At 39.6% G+C, this 18,405-nt stretch overlaps 1 protein-coding gene across 3 annotated transcripts in view; it reads left to right on the forward strand.

Moving 5' to 3' along the window:
* Nucleotides 1-17,595, forward strand: part of Rexo5 (RNA exonuclease 5) — a 27,163-nt gene extending 9,568 nt beyond the window's left edge. For 2 of the 3 annotated variants that reach the window (XM_071681828.1, XM_071681826.1), the window contains exons 7-12: nucleotides 3,167-3,271; nucleotides 5,195-5,389; nucleotides 6,811-7,000; nucleotides 8,406-8,551; nucleotides 10,209-10,391; nucleotides 16,496-17,595. In XM_071681828.1, coding sequence (XP_071537929.1) covers nucleotides 3,167-3,271; nucleotides 5,195-5,389; nucleotides 6,811-7,000; nucleotides 8,406-8,551; nucleotides 10,209-10,391; nucleotides 16,496-16,708 — 1,032 coding nt within the window. In that variant the 3' untranslated portion in view covers nucleotides 16,709-17,595. The remainder of the gene's footprint in view (nucleotides 1-3,166; nucleotides 3,272-5,194; nucleotides 5,390-6,810; nucleotides 7,001-8,405; nucleotides 8,552-10,208; nucleotides 10,392-16,495) is intronic. The other variant, XM_071681829.1, reaches the window with a different exon arrangement.
* The last annotated feature ends 810 nt before the right edge of the window (nucleotides 17,596-18,405 follow it).

The following is an 18,405-nucleotide window of genomic DNA, read 5'->3' on the forward strand; positions in this document are numbered from 1 at the left end:
GTGTTGCATGGATGCAAGGCATGGACCTTATATACATCTCCCAGTCATTTGCATTATTTCCTTGCAAAAATCATCCAAATGCCTCTCTCTTCTCTTTCACTAGCAATCTTACTTTTTCATCCCACCACTCACTACCCTTTCTGTTCTGCCCATCTCCCACGCTTCTCATGCCACAAGCATCTTTTGCGCTAGCCATCACTGCTTCCCTAAATACATCCCATTCCTCCCCCACTCCCCTTATGTCCTTTGTTCTCACCTTTTTCCATTCTATACTCATTCTCTCCTTGTACTTCCTCACACAAGTCTCCTTCCCAAGCTCACTTATTCTCACCACTCTCTTCACCCCAACATTCTCTCTTCTTTTCTGAAAACCTCTGCAAATCTTCACCTTCGCCTCCACAAGATAATGATCAGACATCCCCCAGTTGCACCTCTCAGCACATTAACATCCAGAAGTCTCTCTTTCGCGCGCCTATCAATTAACACGTAATCCAGTAATGCTCTCTGGCCATCTCTCCTACTTACATATGTATACTTATGTATATCTCTCTTTTTAAACCAGGTATTCCCAATCACCAGTCCTTTTTCAGCACTTAGATCTACAAGCTCTTCACCATTTCCATTTACAACACTGAACACCCCATGTACACCAATTATTCCCTCAACTGCCACATTACTCACCTTTGCATTCAAATCACCCATCACTATAACCTGGTCTCGTGCATCAAAACTACTAACACACTCACTCAGCTGCTCCCAAAACACTTGCCTCTCATGATCTTTCTTCTGATGCCCAGGTGCATATGCACCAATAATCACCCATCTCTCTCCATCCACTTTCAGTTTTACCCATATCAATATAGAGTTTACTTTCTTACACTCTATAACATACTCCCACCTCTCCAGTTTCAGGAGTAGTGCTACTCCTTCCCTTGCTCTTGTCCTCTCACTAATCCCTGACTTTACTCTCAAGACATTCCCAAACCACTCTTCCCCTTTACCCTTGAGCTTCATTTCACTCAGAGTCAAGACATCCAGGTTCCTTTCCTCAAACAATCTACCTATCTCTCCTTTTTTCTCATCTTGGTTACATCCACACACATTTAGACACCCCAATCTGAGCCTTCGAGGAGGATGAGCACTCCCTGCGTGACTCCTTCTTCTGTTCCCCTTTTAGAAAGTTAAAATACAAGGAAGGGGGGTTTCCAGCCCCCCGCTCCTGTCCCCTTTAGTCACCTTTTACGACATGGTAGGAATGCGTGGGAAGTATTCTTTCTCCCCTATCCCTAGGGATTATTTATTATTTTTTTATTTTGCTTTGTCGCTGTCTCCTGCGTTTGTGAGTTAGCGCAAGGAAAGAGATGAAAGAAATGGGCCAACCCACCCCCATACACATGTATATACATACACATCCACACACGCAAATATACATACCCATACATCTCAGTGTACACATATATATACACACACAGACACATACATATATACACATGCACACAATTCACACTGTCTGCCTTTATTCATTCCCATCGCCACCTCGCCACACATGGAATAACATCCCCCTCCCCCCTCATGTGTGTGAGGTAGCACTAGGAAAAGACAACAAAGGCCCCATTCGTTCATACTCAGTCTCTAGCTGTCATGCAATAATGCCCGAAAACCACAGTTCCCTTTCCACATCCAGGCCCCACACAACTTTCCATGGTTTACCCCAGACGCTTCACATGCCCCGATTCAATCCATTGACAGCACGTCAACCCTGGTATACCACATCGATCCAATTCACTCTATTCCTTGCCCGCCTTTCACCCTTCTGCATGTTCAGGCCCCGATCACTCAAAATCTTTTTCACTCCATCTTTCCACCTCCAATTTGGTCTCCCACTTCTCCTCATTCCCTCCACCTCCGACACATATATCCTCTTGGTCAGTCTTTCCTCACCCATTCTCTCGATGTGCCCAAACCATTTCAAAACACCCTCTTCAGCTCTCTCAACCACGCTCTTTTTATTTCCACTCATCTCTCTTACCCTTACATTACTTACTCGATCAAACCACCTCACACCACATATTATCCTCAGACATCTCATTTCCAGCACATCCACCCTCCTGTGCACAACTCTATCCATAGCCCACGCCTCACAACCATACATCATTGTTGGAACCACTATTCCTTCAAACATAGCCATTTTCGCTTTCGGAGATAATGATCTCGACTTCCACACATTCTTCAAGGCTCCCAGGATTTTCGACCCCTCCCCCACCCTATGATTCACTTCCGCTTTCATGGTTCCATCCGCTGCCAGATCCACTCCCAGATATCTAAAACACTTTACTTCCTCCAGTTTTTCTCCATTCTAACTTACCTCCCAATTGACTTGACCCTCAACCGTAATGTACCTAATAACCTTGCTCTTATTCACATTTACTCTTAACTTTCTTCTTTCACACACTTTACCAAACTCAGTCACCAGCTTCTGCAGTTTCTCACATGAATCAGCCACCAGCGCTGTATCATCAGCGAACAACAACCGACTCACTTCCCAAGCTCTCTCATTCCCAACAGACTTCATACTTGCTCCTCTTTCCAAAACTCTTGCATTCACCTCCCTAACAACCCCATCCATAAACAAATTAAGCAACCATGGAGACATCACACACCCCTGCCGCAAACCTACATTCACTGAGAACCAATCACTTTCCTCTCTTCCTACACGTACACATGCCTTACATCCTCGATAAAAACTTTTCACTGCTTCTAACAACTTGCCTCCCACACCATATATTCTTAGTACCTTCCACAGAGCATCTCATCAACTCCATCATATGCCTTCTCCAGATCCATAAATGCTACATACAAATCCATTTGCATTTCTAAGTATTTCTCACATATATTCTTATATATATATTTTTTTTTTCATACTATTCGCCATTTCCCGCGTTAGCAAGGTAGCGTTAAGAACAGAGGACCGGACCTTAGAGGGAACACCCCCCACCCGGCCCCCTTCTCTGTTCCTTCCTTTGGAAAATTAAAAAAAAAAATATATATTTATAGTATAGTATGGATACAACTCTGTCTTTCATGTGAGTCGTATAACTATTCCTGTTGTTTGATTAGTTAATATATTAGTATCTTCTCTAATATGTTATTTTTGTATCCCCAACAGGTGAAAGCCACATCTCCAATGTTTGCTGTTGATTGTGAAATGTGCATCACGTGTATATTTCAGTTAGAAATTACTAGTGTATCTGTCGTAAATGAGAAAATGGAAGTAAGTTCCTTTAATCATTTCATCCCATCTTTTATGCCCTATAAGCATAAGCTTGTAAGGAAGATAGTGTATTAAGAGAATTGATGAACTTGGTGTGTTTAGTGCTGTATCTGTCTTGTGGTTTAAAGAATGTACTTAAGAATGACCCATTTTTGCTCTCCGAGATAACGTTCTTGCCTTCCACACATTCTTCAATGCTCCCAGCACTTTGGCCCTCTCCCCCACCCTGTGACTCACTTCTGCTTCCATGTTTCCATCCGCTGCTAAATCCACTCCCAGAATCTAAAACACTTCACTTCCTACAGTATTTCTCCATTCAAACTTACCTCCCAATTAACTTGCCCCTAATAACCTTGCTCTTATTAACATTTACTGTCAATTATCTCCTTTCATACACTTTATCAAACTCAGCCACCAACCTCTGCAGTTTCTCACCCGAATCAGCCACCAGCGCAGTATCATCAGTGAACAACAACTGACTCACTTCCTAGGTCCCCTCATCCAAAACAGACTGAATACTCACCCCTCTCTCTCCAAAACTCTTGCATTCACCTCCCTGACCACCCCATTCATAAACAGATTAAAAAACCATGGGGACATCATGCACCCCTGCCTCAAACCGACATTCACTGGGAGACAATCACTCTCCTCTCTTCCTTCTCATACACATATCTTACATCCTTGGTAAAAACTTTTCACTGCTTCTAACAACTTACCTCCCTCACCATATACTCTTAAAACCTTCCACAAAGCATCTCTATCAACCCTCTCATATGCCTTCCCCAGATCCATAAATGCTACGTACAAATCCATCTGTTTTTCTATGTATTTCTCACATATACTCTTCAAAGCAAATGCCTGATCCACACATCCTCTACAACTTCTGAAACCACACTACTCTTCCCCAATCTGATGCACTGTACATGCCTCTACCTTCTCAATCAATACCCTCCCATATAATTTCCCAGGAACACTCAATAAACTTATGCCTCTGTAATTTGAACACTTATCTTTATATCCTTTGCCTTTGTACTGTGGCACTATGCATGCATTCCAACAATCCTCAGGGACTTTACCATGATCTATACATACATTTAATATCCTTACCAACCTATCAACAACACAGTCACCCCATTTTTTATTAACTTCCACTACAATACCATCCAAACCCACCACCTTGCCGGCTTTCATCTTTTGCAAAGTTTTGACTACCTCGTCTCAGTTTACCAATTCTCCCTGACCCTCTCACTTTGCTCACCACCCCAACCAAAACACCCTATATCTGCCACTCAGTCATCAAACACATTCAACAAACCTTCAAAGTACTCACTATATTTCCTTCTCACTTCATTGCTACTTGTTATTACCTCCCCATTTGCATCCTTCTCCGACGTTCCCATTTGTTCTCTTCCCTTATGCACGTTATTTACCTCCTTCCTTTTTATTCTCCCTAAAATTTAATGATACTCTCTCACCCCAACTCTCATTTGCCCTCTTTTTCACCTCTCACACCTTTCACCACTTTCTTTTATACATATCCCAGTCATTTGCATTACCTCCCAGCAAGAATCGTCCAAACACCTCTCTCTTCTCTTTCACTAACAACCTTTCTTCTTCCTCCCACCACTCACTACCCTTTCTAATCTGCTTACCTCCCATCTTTCTCATGCCATGCACAAGCCATCACTGCTTCCCTAAATACATCCCATTCCTCCCCACTCCCCTCACTTCATTTGCTCTCACCTTTTGCCATTCAACACTCAGCCTCTCCTGGTACTTCTATTCAGGTTTTAAATTTGGTTTATTTGGACAGATCATTTTCCTAGATGTTGGTTAGTCTGATTATTATACATATAATCTGTAATTTTAACTTGCCGTACTTGGGAAGGATTAGTAATGAATGCTCTATCCATTCCTCTGCAGCTGGTGTACCACACTTTAGTGAAGCCAGTCAACAGAATTGTCAACTACCTTACTAAGTTCTCTGGTATAACTGAAAGGAAGCTTAAAGATGTTACCACGAGGCTAGAAGATGTTCAGCGAGACCTAAGGGAACTCCTACCACCTGATGCCATTCTTGTAGGTCACTCATTAGACTCAGATTTGAAAGCCTTGAAGGTTAGTAGTAACATATCATTTGTTTACAACCTGTTGCTGTTTTTACTTTTAGATAGTGTAGGTAGTAGTTGGTAGGCAGCCAACGACCAGGAAGGTATGTTGCCAATACTGCCTGCCTGAGTATCAGGAGGATTAGTGATAGCTACATAGGGAGCTAGCACTTTATTAGTTTATGTTAAGTTGCACTCCACTGATCCAGGTAGCTGTGTTTTCTTTCTGCCTCACCCGTGTGTGGATTGCTGGCATTCTGTCCACATACATACAGTTTCTCCCCGTCATACATAACACTTGACAACACTTAACGCCCACAGCTCATTCTTTGTAAGTAGATTTTCCTGTGGTGATCGCTCTGTGCTAGCCCTGCCTTTCAGCAAAATAATAGGAGCAGTAGGTAGAAGTTGTAGGTAGGACTGTTAGATAGAAACAATAGGTAAAAGTAGGAGGTAGGAACATTAGTTAGGAGTATTAGGTAGAAGTAGTCAGTAGGAACATTAGTTAGGAGCATTAGGTATATGTAGTCAGTAGGAACATTAGGTAGGAGCCTCTGCAAACACTGCACTAGAAATACCCCCTGCCATTGGCCTGTTAAGGGTGAAGCATAAAGGCTAAGAAGCAGCATTGGCATTTACTAGCTATGGAGACTCTATTGCCATGGCCACCCCCTTAAGGAAGTTCGTCAAGGGAACAGGCATCAGAGATACAGATAGGGTATGTACTGAATATTGAATACCATTGCCATGAACAAGTAAATGCCAGAATTGCTCTTATTGCTTGAAACTGAGGTAACATAATTTTTCTTTACAATGTGATGATAATCTTTGGTTTAAGAGAGAGTGTTTTAGTTTAAGGCCATTGAATGGTAATAACCAGTTCTATGTATACTAATAGGAGGAACTCTGTTGACTTTCTTATTGGTTATTGAGTAGGGGTATTCATATTGCAAGTGCATTGCACCTTACATACCAACATTTCATTTCTTATACAGTGTACTCCTGGAGTGGACTTGTTCCAACCATCTAGTTTTGTTACCCAGGATGCTTCTGTTCTTTTCTCTACCTGCCTGCTTTTCAACAATTTACATTATATCAGCTTACATTCCACAGCCTTCACCTAACAGTTTTCTCTTATTTTTTTTTTCTTAGATTTCTAAGTCTTTCCACCTTCTCACTAGTTGGCCATATTTCATTATTAAATCTTCCCTCTCAGAGATATGATTAATTTCATTTTGTTGTCATTCACTCTCAGCATCTTTTTTTTACATACTCCTCCAGATTTTGTTATTGTATCTTGAATTTTTTCTGTATTATGCTTTCCTGGAACTCTGGAAGATGCAAGTATGGCTTATAGTATTTTTTTACTTTAAGGATGCAACTATTACAGATATTGCAAAAAAATAAAGGTATTTTATCTCCCTTCCAAAGTTGATGCACCCATATGTGATTGACTCCTCTCTGGTGTTCAACTTGACACATGTGCGAAGAATTCGCTCATCCCTGAAGCATTTGGCAAAAATGTTTCTGGGAGAAGACATCCAGAATGGCCAAGATGGCCATGACCCAACTGAAGATGCAGGAGCTTCCCTGAAGCTTATCCAACTTAAACTGCGGAATGGTAAAGATAAAGTAGACTTCTGTGGAATGGGCCAGAGCTTTGTGAGAATAACTACAATAGGTTTCAGTACTTATGTACAAGTGCCTATGATAGTTTTACTTGAGGCAGAGCTAGTGCTCTACTTATCCCATTTATAAAGGAATAAGTGGAGAGTCATTTACCATGGCCACCCCTTGCTGGGGGTTCCTGGAGGGAACAAGTATCAGAGATATATATGGATAGATAGAGCTTGTACATTGTGTTACTGTGTTAAATGTTTTGTTTTTTTCTTTTTTCATACTATTCGCCATTTCCTGCCGGAGGCAGGGCTAGTGTGTAGTGCTCAAAGCATATTTTGCTGACTCATGGTGCTGTTGTCTGATGCCACCACAGATTATATATTTTATCTTATTATACTTTGTCGCTGTCTCTTGCGTTAGCGAAGTAGCGCTAGGAAACAGACGAAAGAATGGCCCAACCCACCCACATACACATGTATATACATACATGTCCACACACATATACATACCTATACAATGCAACATATATATACATACACAGGCATATACATATATACACATGTACATAATTCATACTTGCTGCTGTCGCCACCCCATCACACATGAAAAGACACTCCCTCCCCCCGCACGCACGTGACAGAAGGGGATGGGAAGGGGGCTAGAAACCCTCCCTTCCTTGTATTTTAACTTTCTAAAAGAGGAAACAGAAGAGCCACCACAGATACTATAAATATCATTTTCATGTTGATACGGTATTTTCTTCAGCCAGTTTCACAACTCTCATTTGAAGATTCTTTTTTTATTTTATATCCTCTGATTGAATAAAGTAATGAAGAGTCTCTCCACTTTCCTTGCTGGGCACCAATATATTTTTGTTTATTGTTTTCCCAGTTTAACCTCTAATTAAATAAAGTACTGAAGAGTCTCTCCACTTTCCTTGCTGGGTACCCATATATTTTTGTTTATTTTTTTCTCAGTATGTTTCCTGTCATGCTTGTATTGAGAAAGAGGGAATAAGTAAGAGGTGCTTTCCTTTGTCACTTTTCTATTGGCTCTTTTTGCTTTTTAAGATGTAGTGACCAAACTTGAGAGGTATATTCTAGTTTTGGCCATATGTATTATGAGAACAGCTTGCTGAATATTTATTTATCCATGAACTTGAGTTCACTTTTAATATTTGGCAGCAGAAAGTTGTGTGTATGCATGTGTAAATAACTAAGTATAAGAAATTGGTTAAGGAGAATTGTCTTTGAATGTTAAAGTTAGTAAATATCTGAAGGTCGGTTCAGATTCGTCTGTGCACATTCTTATTTGCAGGAAATTTTTAAGTTCATCTATGTATAGCTTAAACATTCATCTGTATATACCTCAGCCATAACAATCTTGAATATTTTCTCTTCTAACAGATATTACATTTGGTGATGTGATTCATGGTGGCAAGTTCCCCAATAAACAAGGTGAACAGGCTTTCATCAAGGAGCAGGTGCAAGATTATAAAAAAGAAAAAGCTTTAGTTAGAACTGTAGAAGGATATTTCACAAACCTGCTCGAGGTAAGTTTATTTTACATACATTTGATCCGCATGAATCTGATAAAAATAATTATTTAGTATACAGCTAGAGACTGAGTGTGAATGAATGGGGCCTTTGTTGTCTTCCTAGCACTACTTTGCACACATGAGGGGGGAGGGGGGGTTGTTATTACATGTGTGGCGGGGTGGCGATGGGAATGAATAAAGGCAGACTATGAATTATGTACACGTGTATATATGTATATGTCTGTGTGTGTATATACATGTATACGTTGAGATGTATAGGTATGTATATTTGCGTGTGTGGACGTGTATGTACATACATGTGTATGTGGGTGGGTTGGGCCATTCTTTCGTCTGTTTCCTTGCGCTACCTCACTAACGCGGAAGACAGCGACAAAGCAAAATGAATAAATAAATAAATAGTAGTCTTAGAATCTAAAGCAAATTTTGTTCTTTTCTGTTGTTGTGAAACAAAACATTAATGAGGAATGCTTCTAGCATAATTAATCCATTCACTGAGTGCGCCTGTGGTACAATTCTCATCTCACTGACTGATGCTGTTATAAGTGTTGTGCAAATTTCACTCCCTTTGTTAGCCTATGACATGTATGTCACTGAGGAGGGATTTTGATATTTCTTCGTTCTGTACAAGGTGGAACAGGACTCACTTTACTTGAGGATGTAAACACAGAGTGTCATCCCTGCCAGATATCTCCCCATTCAACCAGACTTAGTAGGAGTTTGAGCAAGTTTGCAGCATCCTTCACCCCTGGGATCTCTTAGCTGTCAGATTCTGGATGATACAACATGCATTTTTAGCCAGCAGAATACTTAAGATCACCTTTTTATGAAACAGTGTATGAACCTCATGATGTGACGGTTACTGTTGCTGACTATGATACATTCACAGGTTGCCCAGAGGTTCAAATCCTGGTTGTGGGAGTCAGTCCACTGGTAACAGATTCGAGTGACTGAGTTTGGAAGAATGTGTGAAAGGAGGAAGTTGAAAGTTGATGTGCATAAAAGCAAGGTTGTTAGATTTGGTAAGGTAGAGGGATATGTTTGTTGGATGTGAGTTTGACCAACCAAGAATTGGAAGAAGTGAAGTGTTGTAGATATCTGAGAGTAGACATAGTGGCAGTTGGAATCACAAAAGTGCACATGAGTCGCAGGTTGGATGGGGAGGTGAAGATTTTGGGAGTATTGAAGAATGGACACCATTCATGTCTGCTGTATTCACTCTTTAACATAAAGTGAATTTTTTGCAGATAGCCCTCTCATTGATGAATTGTTCAAGTCCATTGTTCTTCTGCTATATTTGTTTGATAAATTCATCTCATTCTTTTTCTAACAAGTTTTTTGCCAATGGCTAGAGGTGTTTTTTGTAGACAGCTGATGATTATTACTGCATTTGTTCTGACTGTTCTGATTTAGGATTTTTGTGCTTGTCCTGTTACATATAGTGCAGGAACAACCAGAACTACATTTTTAATGTGACTGTTATCCTTTCTAAGAGCTATAGAATTTCAGGTAACAGTTGATAAGATTCTAAAGACAGAAGTTTTTAACCTCAGAAGTGGAGCAGTGATGATAATGGATTGGTATTCCTCAAAATAATGACTGAATCTTTTGAGCTAATTTGCATTTGCTAAATGATTGAAATCTTGCTTTACAGCATGTTGGGTCTTTGAACACGGCAGTGTTATCAACATCTTCATGTGTGGGTAGTTATGATTGCATGTTGTCAGGCACGCTGAAGAAATTGTCTCACTTTGAGATTTTGCCAAGCAACAAGCAGGTGTCTGTAAGGACAAGAGAAGTTTCCATCCATAAAGACTTCACCTGTGTTCATCTGAAGGTGAGTTATTAAATATAAGATCTGAAAAGACAATATGTTTTACAGATTTCTATTTTCAGGCCTTGGTAGCTCAACAACAGATACTCTGATGACCTGAGGTTTAAGGTATGTTCAGCTGAGATTATTTTGTGTATCACGTGTGTGTGTTTATGTATATGGAGCGTGTGATGAGGTCATATACAATTTTTTGCCATGTCACATCAACAAAATGAGATAAGTGTTATCTTCAAATCTGATTGTGGGAAACATATCCTTCATTTTTACCTTTCACAGTGCATTGAATCTGATAGTATTATTCAGAACATGATATTAATCAATATGTCTTTTTATACATTGCATAATTTTTTCAAAATACTGATTACCATTTGAATATACTGTTTGGGATTATTGGCTTTCTTTTCTACATCTTTAACCATCCTTAGATCGTAGTCTTACACATTGATGTTAATAATGAAATGTAAGATGAAGGTGATTAAAACTTTAGATTGATTATGTTAGCCCAGTATATTAAAATATCTTTAATAGCTAAATGTTACATCTCAGTGTATTAAGTTGTGACTAGTTTTAGAAAATATGAATGTGGAAGCTCCAAGGTCCTTTTATGATTGTGAAGAATGAAAAGATTTTGCTATTATATTATGCACCTTCCAGGGATCAATGTGTAGTGGTGGTGGCATTTTGTTATGATTATTGTTATTGAAAGAACAGTGACATCGAATATCCTTGTTACTTGTTATGATTTTTATTAGGTAGAGCTACAAGTTTTATTTTATATTTATTTATTATACTTAAATGCTGTCTCTTGCATTAGCGAGGTAGCACAAGGAAACATACTAGGAATGGCCCAACCCACCCTCATACACATGTATATACATAAACGACCACACACGCACATATACATACATATACATTTCACCTTATACATACATATACATATACATACATAAATACACATGTACATATTCGTACTTGCTGCCTTCATCCATTCCCTTCGCCACCCCGCCATACACGAAATAGCATCCCCCCTCCAGCGAGGTAGCACCAGGAACAGACAAAAAAGACCACATTCATTCACCCTCAGTCTCTAGCTGTCATTCGTAATGCACTGAAACCACAGCTCCCTTTCCACATCCAGACCCCACAGACCTTTCCATGGTTTACCCTAGACATTTCACATGCCCTTGTTCAATCCATTGACAGCACATCGACCCCTGTATACCACATGGTTCCAATTCACTCTATCCTTGCACACCTTTTATCCTCCTGTATGTTCAGGCCCCGATCGCTCAAAATCTTTTTCACCCCATCCTTCCACTTCCAGTTTGGCTTCCCACTTCTTCTTCCATCCATCTCTGACACATATATCCTCTTTGTCAGTCTTTCCTCACTCATTCTCTCCATGTGTCCAAACCATTTCAACACACCCTCTTCTGCTCTCTCACCCATACTCTTTATTTTCATACATCTCTCTTACCCTTTCATTACTTACACAATCAAACCACCTCACACCACATATTGTCCTCAACATTTCATTTCCCACACATCCACCCTCCTCCGCACAACCCTATCTATAGCCCATGCCTTGCAACCATATAACATTGTTAGAACCACTATTCCTATAACATACCCATTTTTGCTCTCTGAGATAACATTCTCGCCTTCCACACATTCTTCAATGTTCCCAGAACCTTCACCCCCACTCCCACCCTGTGACTCACTTCCGCTTCCATGGTTCCATCTGCTGCTAAATCCACTGTCAGATATCTAAAACCCTTCACTTCCTCCAGTTTTTCTCCATTCAAACTTACCTCCCAGTTGGCTTGTCCCTGAACCCTACTGAACCTAATAACCTTTCTCTTATTCACATATACTCTCAGCTTTCTTCTCTTACATACTTTACCAAACTCAGTCACCAACTTCTGCAGTTTCTCACTCGAATCAGCCACTAGCACTGTATCATCTGCGAACAACAACTGACTCATCTCTCATGCCCTCTCATCCACAACAGATGGCATACTTGCCCCTCTCTCCAAAACTCTTGCATTCACCTCCCTAAACACCCCATCCATAAACAAATTAAACAACCATGGAGACATCATGCACTCCTGCCACAAACCAACATTTACTGGGAACTGATCATTTTCCTCTCTTCCTACACATACACATGCCTTACATCCTTGGTAAAAACTTTTCACTGCCTCTAGCCACTTACTTCCCACACCATACTCTTAAAACTTTCCACAAAGCATCTCTATCCACCCTATCATATGCCTTCTCCAGATCCATAAATGCTACATGCAAATCCATATGTGTTTTTAAGTATTTCTCACATACATTTTTCAAAGCAAACACCTGATCCACACATCCTTTACCGCTTCTGAAACCAAACTGCGCTTCCCCAATCTGATGCACTGCACATGCCTTTACCCTCTCAATCAATACCCTCCCATATAATTTCCCAGAGATGCTTAACAATCCTATGCCTCTGTAATTTGAACAGTCACCTTTATCCTCTTTGCCTTTGTACAATGAAGCATTGTTATATGTATGATGAATTGTTTGGGGGTAAAACAGCAAAAGAACTTGACCATCTATTGATGGAATTTAGGTTTCAAAGCAGATATTAACTAATGCAGAATGTTGGTAGTTGAAAATATGAGTTTACTGGTAGGGTAATATATTTTGGGAAACATTTTTTAGCATAATATGACATATGAGAACAAAGTTTGTGTGACGAGAGAACAGTTAATGGAGATACAATTTTAAGATCTGGATATGTAGTAAAATTTGTAAGAAAGGAGAATAGCATGGGAGATATGAATAAAGGGGGTGAGGTTAACAAATGATGTAATCCTGAGTTGATAGAGCCATGTAGAAAGGATAGTGAATAATAGATGGCAGGTAATCACAGACCAGGGAAATACTACTACCCAGATGTTGGGTAGGTTATTGCCAACAATGCAGTGGCTGTCACATTTTTCTTTCCAAACCCAGGTTGTTGTCTTTATTTACTGCCTCATCTACTCTTGGGTTGTTGGAACTTGCTTCAAAAGCACACATACCTAAGCATGCACAACTCTTGAAGATATAATTCACCTGACTTTTTATTTTAAATCAGTGATTTCCTTGCTTATTGCTCATACAGCATATGGAAGTACATCCACATGATTTCTTTCCAGCACCGAGACAGGATGGTGCCACTGTTTAAGGAGGGTTGAATGTTTTTCAGGACCTCCTGTGACTGACCTCTAATGTTTAAGATCTCCCATACTTCAGCTGGTACTTCTTGTATTTCTGGCTCTGTCTTGGTCCATTTTTGCAACATTTGCTGTTTTATAACTAACCTCATTGTTGAACGTCAGTTGACTACATTCTCACCTGTTCTTCTTCTCTTAAACCCAGCTTTTCAAGGATGCCTCTTTTCTTCACATCAGTTTTTTTTTTTTTTTTTGCTGTCTCCCGCGTTTGCGAGGTAGCGCAAGGAAACAGACGAAAGAAATGGCCCAACCTACCCCCATACACATGTATATACATACGTCCACACACGCAAATATACAGTACCTACACAGCTTTCCATGGTTTACCCCAGACGCTTTACATTCCCTGATTCAATCCACTGACAGCATGTCAACCCCGGTATACCACATCGATCCAATTCACTCTATTCCTTGCCCTCCTTTCACCCTCCTGCATGTTCAGGCCTCGATCACACAAAATCTTTTTCACTCCATCTTTCCACCTCCAATTTGGTCTCCCACTTCTCGTTCCCTCCACCTCCGACACATATATCCTCTTGGTCAATCTTTCCTCACTCATTCTCTCCATGTGCCCAAACCATTTCAAAACACCCTCTTCTGCTCTCTCAACCACGCTCTTTTTATTTCCACACATCTCTCTTACCCTTACGTTACTTACTCGATCAAACCACCTCACACCACACATTGTCCTCAAACATCTCATTTCCAGCACATCCATCCTCCTGCGCACAACTCTATCCATAGCCCACGCCTCGCAACCATACAACATTGTTGGAACCACTATTCCTTCAAACATACCCATTTTTGCTTTCCGAGATAATTTTCTCGACTTCCACACATTCTTCAAGGCTCCCAGGATTTTCGCCCCCTCCCCCACCCTATGATCCATTTCCGCTTCCATGGTTCCATCCACTGCCAGATCCACTCCCAGATATCTAAAACACTTTACTTCCTCCAGTTTTTCTCCATTCAAACTTACCTCCCAATTGACTTGACCCTCAACCCTACTGTACCTAATTACCTTGCTCTTATTCACATTTACTCTTAACTTTCTTCTTTCACACACTTTACCAAACTCAGTCACCAGTTTCTGCAGTTTCTCACATGAATCAGCCACCAGCGCTGTATCATCAGCGAACAACAACTGACTCACATCAGGTACACCACTGATTTTCCAGCAACTGATAGTTCAGCACCTCCTTTAGTCCGGACAAAATTACGTGAGGTAACTTGAAAGTACCGCAGCCACCAGACTAGTTTACTGGGTGGCCACAGATGGCGTTGTGTGTAGGGCATGCTTATTTACATTCTTTACACCGCACATGGTGGTGATACCACAATTCTGTGAGGTTCTTGGCTTATTTTGCTTAGATTTAACCCTAGCTATGGCTTCTAAGACATATGAGAGTGTCAGTCATGGTGTCAAGCATAAACACCAGTCCATATCGATCCAAGATAAAGTAGAACTGTTGAAAAAAATGAACTGTGGTGTTTCGGTGCATAAGCTGTGTGACATCTACAGTATTAGTTCATCAACTGTTTATGATATGAAGAAGCAAAGGGAAAAAATATTGAAATTCTATGCAGACCGATTCTAAGAAGCAAATGACGATTAGAAAAACTATGAAAGATGGTAAGAGTACTGAGCACAATCGAGTGATGATGCAAAAGTTTCAACAGCATCGGAATGATAGAATGGACTTTTCAGGTAGCCTGATAATGGACCAGACTAAGTTGTTCCATAAAGAACTTAAATTACAACATGAACATGACTATAGTGAAGGATGAATTCAAAGATTCAAGAAGCATCATGGAATTTCCATGAATAAAGTGTGCAGAGAAAAGCAGTCTGCCAACCACAGAGGAGCTGCCAAGTATGTGGACGAATTTGCGAAACTTGTAGCTGACAAGCACCTCAGTCCTGAGCAGGTGTAGAATGTATTTCATTTATTTATTTGATTTACATCTAATATTTGTTTAATTTCTAGCAGTCCATGGTATACTTTAAACACATGAGAGATATATAATTAGTGGTTTATAGGTGTGTTGATGAATTATTGTTACGTGACCATGGTTGGTCCGGCAAAATGGTTAATTTGGCAAGGCTTTGGAACCAAGAGTGCTGGAAAATTGGTGGTGTACCTGTACCATATTTCTGTCATTAACATTTACCATCACTTCCACTCCAAGGATGGTGTTTGTGCAGTTTTAGAACACCTGTTCTTTACCGCATGAATCTTGAGTTTCCCAACTTTAAAGCCATCTTGAGACAGAACCTTTGTACCCCGTATAAGATATATGTTTCATGTATTTTCCTTTAATTTATAAAACAAAATACATGTCTTCAAATGTTTGACCTCTTGTTGAGAGGCACTGCTTTCTTCATATTTCTGTGCTGAAATTCTCTGTGGAGGGGATTTCATCATTTGCAATAAAGATTGAAGTGAGTGTTATTGAGATCCCATAAAGTTAAGGCCCTCCCTTTTTCCCTTTTTAAAAATCTGGAACACTTATTTGAGCTACCTGATTTGAATTCTTCATCTTCAGAAGCACCTCTGAACACATGACCTCTACCCCCAATAGATGCACTATATCTGTTTCTTTGAGGTCCAGCTAGACTGATCCACCCTGTCTTCCTCTCAAAACACCAACTCTGGCAGAATTCTTTAGCCAGTGTTTCATGACTTACTTTTGTGTTCTTGTGTTTACATTACATATAGCAGTAAATTTGGCATGAAGGGTTTTGTGGGAAATTACTAAACAGATGTTATTAGATTAAACATACTGTACTGCTTTACTGGCCAGAGTTCTTCCCATAATTGGAATATTTCTCTTTATCAATTTTAGATGGATGCAAAGTTAGGTCAGTGCCAGACACCAGAGAGTCGTCAACACTGTTTCAAGAAGCTAGACAAGCAGCTCCATAGGATTTATGATGGTGCGTCTCAAAAAGCCTTGATAATTTTCATTTTTGGTGGCTCCTCTTTGGATGTACCTGCAGACCAGTGCTCTAATGGATTAGTTATGCTTGCTATAAAGGGGCAACCTTTTAAGGTATAGCTAATATTGTGCACTAAGTGAATGATTCCAGAATGTAGAAACTAATTCTAGCTGTCGTTTTTGTAAGAAAAGAAGTGTCAGACAACATATTGAGATGCATTGATTGTTATGGTGTATTAAATATCCAGCATGCAAATAACAGAAGTTGCATACCAGTGATGTTAGACTTGTGAGCTGACATGTGATCTGTCCTAGATGGATGCGATCTTTTGGGTTATCACATTCTTTTGATTAGGTCAGATTTTCTATATATGTTACTCCTATGTACCTGAAGATGCGATGAACTCAAAAGTGCTTGGATCTTTATGCCTCTTTTTCATGCCGGTAGTGTGTATTAAATTTCATGTATACATTCGTGTATTATTTTTATTATTGCATAATTTGTGTCGTAATAGTATATGAATTCTAATAGAAAGGTGTTTTATAATAGTATATGATAGTGTTCATGTTTTTGTTGTGCAAGTTTTCTATTTGTCTAGTGTAGTGGTCATGGTTTTATGGTTTCTGAGTGAGGTTTTGATTATTTGCTGATATTCAAAATTACTGAATAACACTAAGGAACATCATTTTCTTTTCATAAACCATACATTCATTTGCCTGCTAAAACCACATGTATCATCAAGCATTGAGGATTATGATGCATTTGAGTCATATGATTATAGGTTTCATACAGCTTTTCCCTATGTGTTCTTATATAGTTTATTTATATGAGAATATGGAAATCTGCTGAAAAATTTTCCCATTACTTAAGTAAACTTGTCACATCCGAAGGTACATGAAGTGAGACTTTAATATGTCCTGGTTTCATTACCTGCAAATTTTTTTTTTATTGTATTGTCGACCTTGTTTTGTTGAACAATATCTTGTTTTATTAAAGACTTTTTATATCTCTTTTCTTCTTATACCCTATTGCTTCCAACCGAAGCAAGGTTGGACAACAACTGCATTTGTACACATCAACTTTCTAGCTGACATTCAGGGTGTATGAAAATTAAAACCTAAATGGTTTGAATACCATAATCATCTTATGGCAATGAAATCTTTATTATATATCTTTACTAAAAGTAATGTCAGCTTATTCATGTTATGAAATGTATTAGGCATCTTAATGGAAGTAATTTACTTAGAATGTTCTCCAGAGCACTATTGTGTCTGCTTTTCCACACTTCATAGTCATGCAATCAGTCAGTTGCTCTACTATATCTTGTGCTATCATTTGATTTTGTATAACTTATATTTTAGTATATACTTTTTGCATTACTGCACTGCATTCATCCACACCCTTCAATCTGCTCCTTCTTCTGTCACTCAAGCTGCATCATGTCTTGACACAGCTTGCTCAGTAAACTCTGACTTGGACAAAATATCTCAGTGGGATACACATAATCTTGTTAGGTTTATGCCTCTAGGACACAGCTTCTGCCCATCTCTCTGTCGAAAACTCCTCACAACTCTCGTCTCTCCTTTGGCGGTTCTGTAATTCCACCTCTTGACTCAATGAACATATTTGGCATTACTGTAACATCCACTCTTTTTTGGAAACCCCACATTGCAGGAATAGCTAAGTCTGCCTCTAAGAAATTGGGTATCCTGTTTAGATGTCAAAATATCTTCTCTTCTGAACAGTTGCTCCATTTATACAAGGGATTGATTCATCCTTGTATGGAGTACTGCTCTCAAATTTGGGGAGGTTCTAA

Source organism: Panulirus ornatus, chromosome 33, assembly GCF_036320965.1.
Source record: "Panulirus ornatus isolate Po-2019 chromosome 33, ASM3632096v1, whole genome shotgun sequence".
Lineage (NCBI taxonomy): Eukaryota > Metazoa > Arthropoda > Malacostraca > Decapoda > Palinuridae > Panulirus > Panulirus ornatus.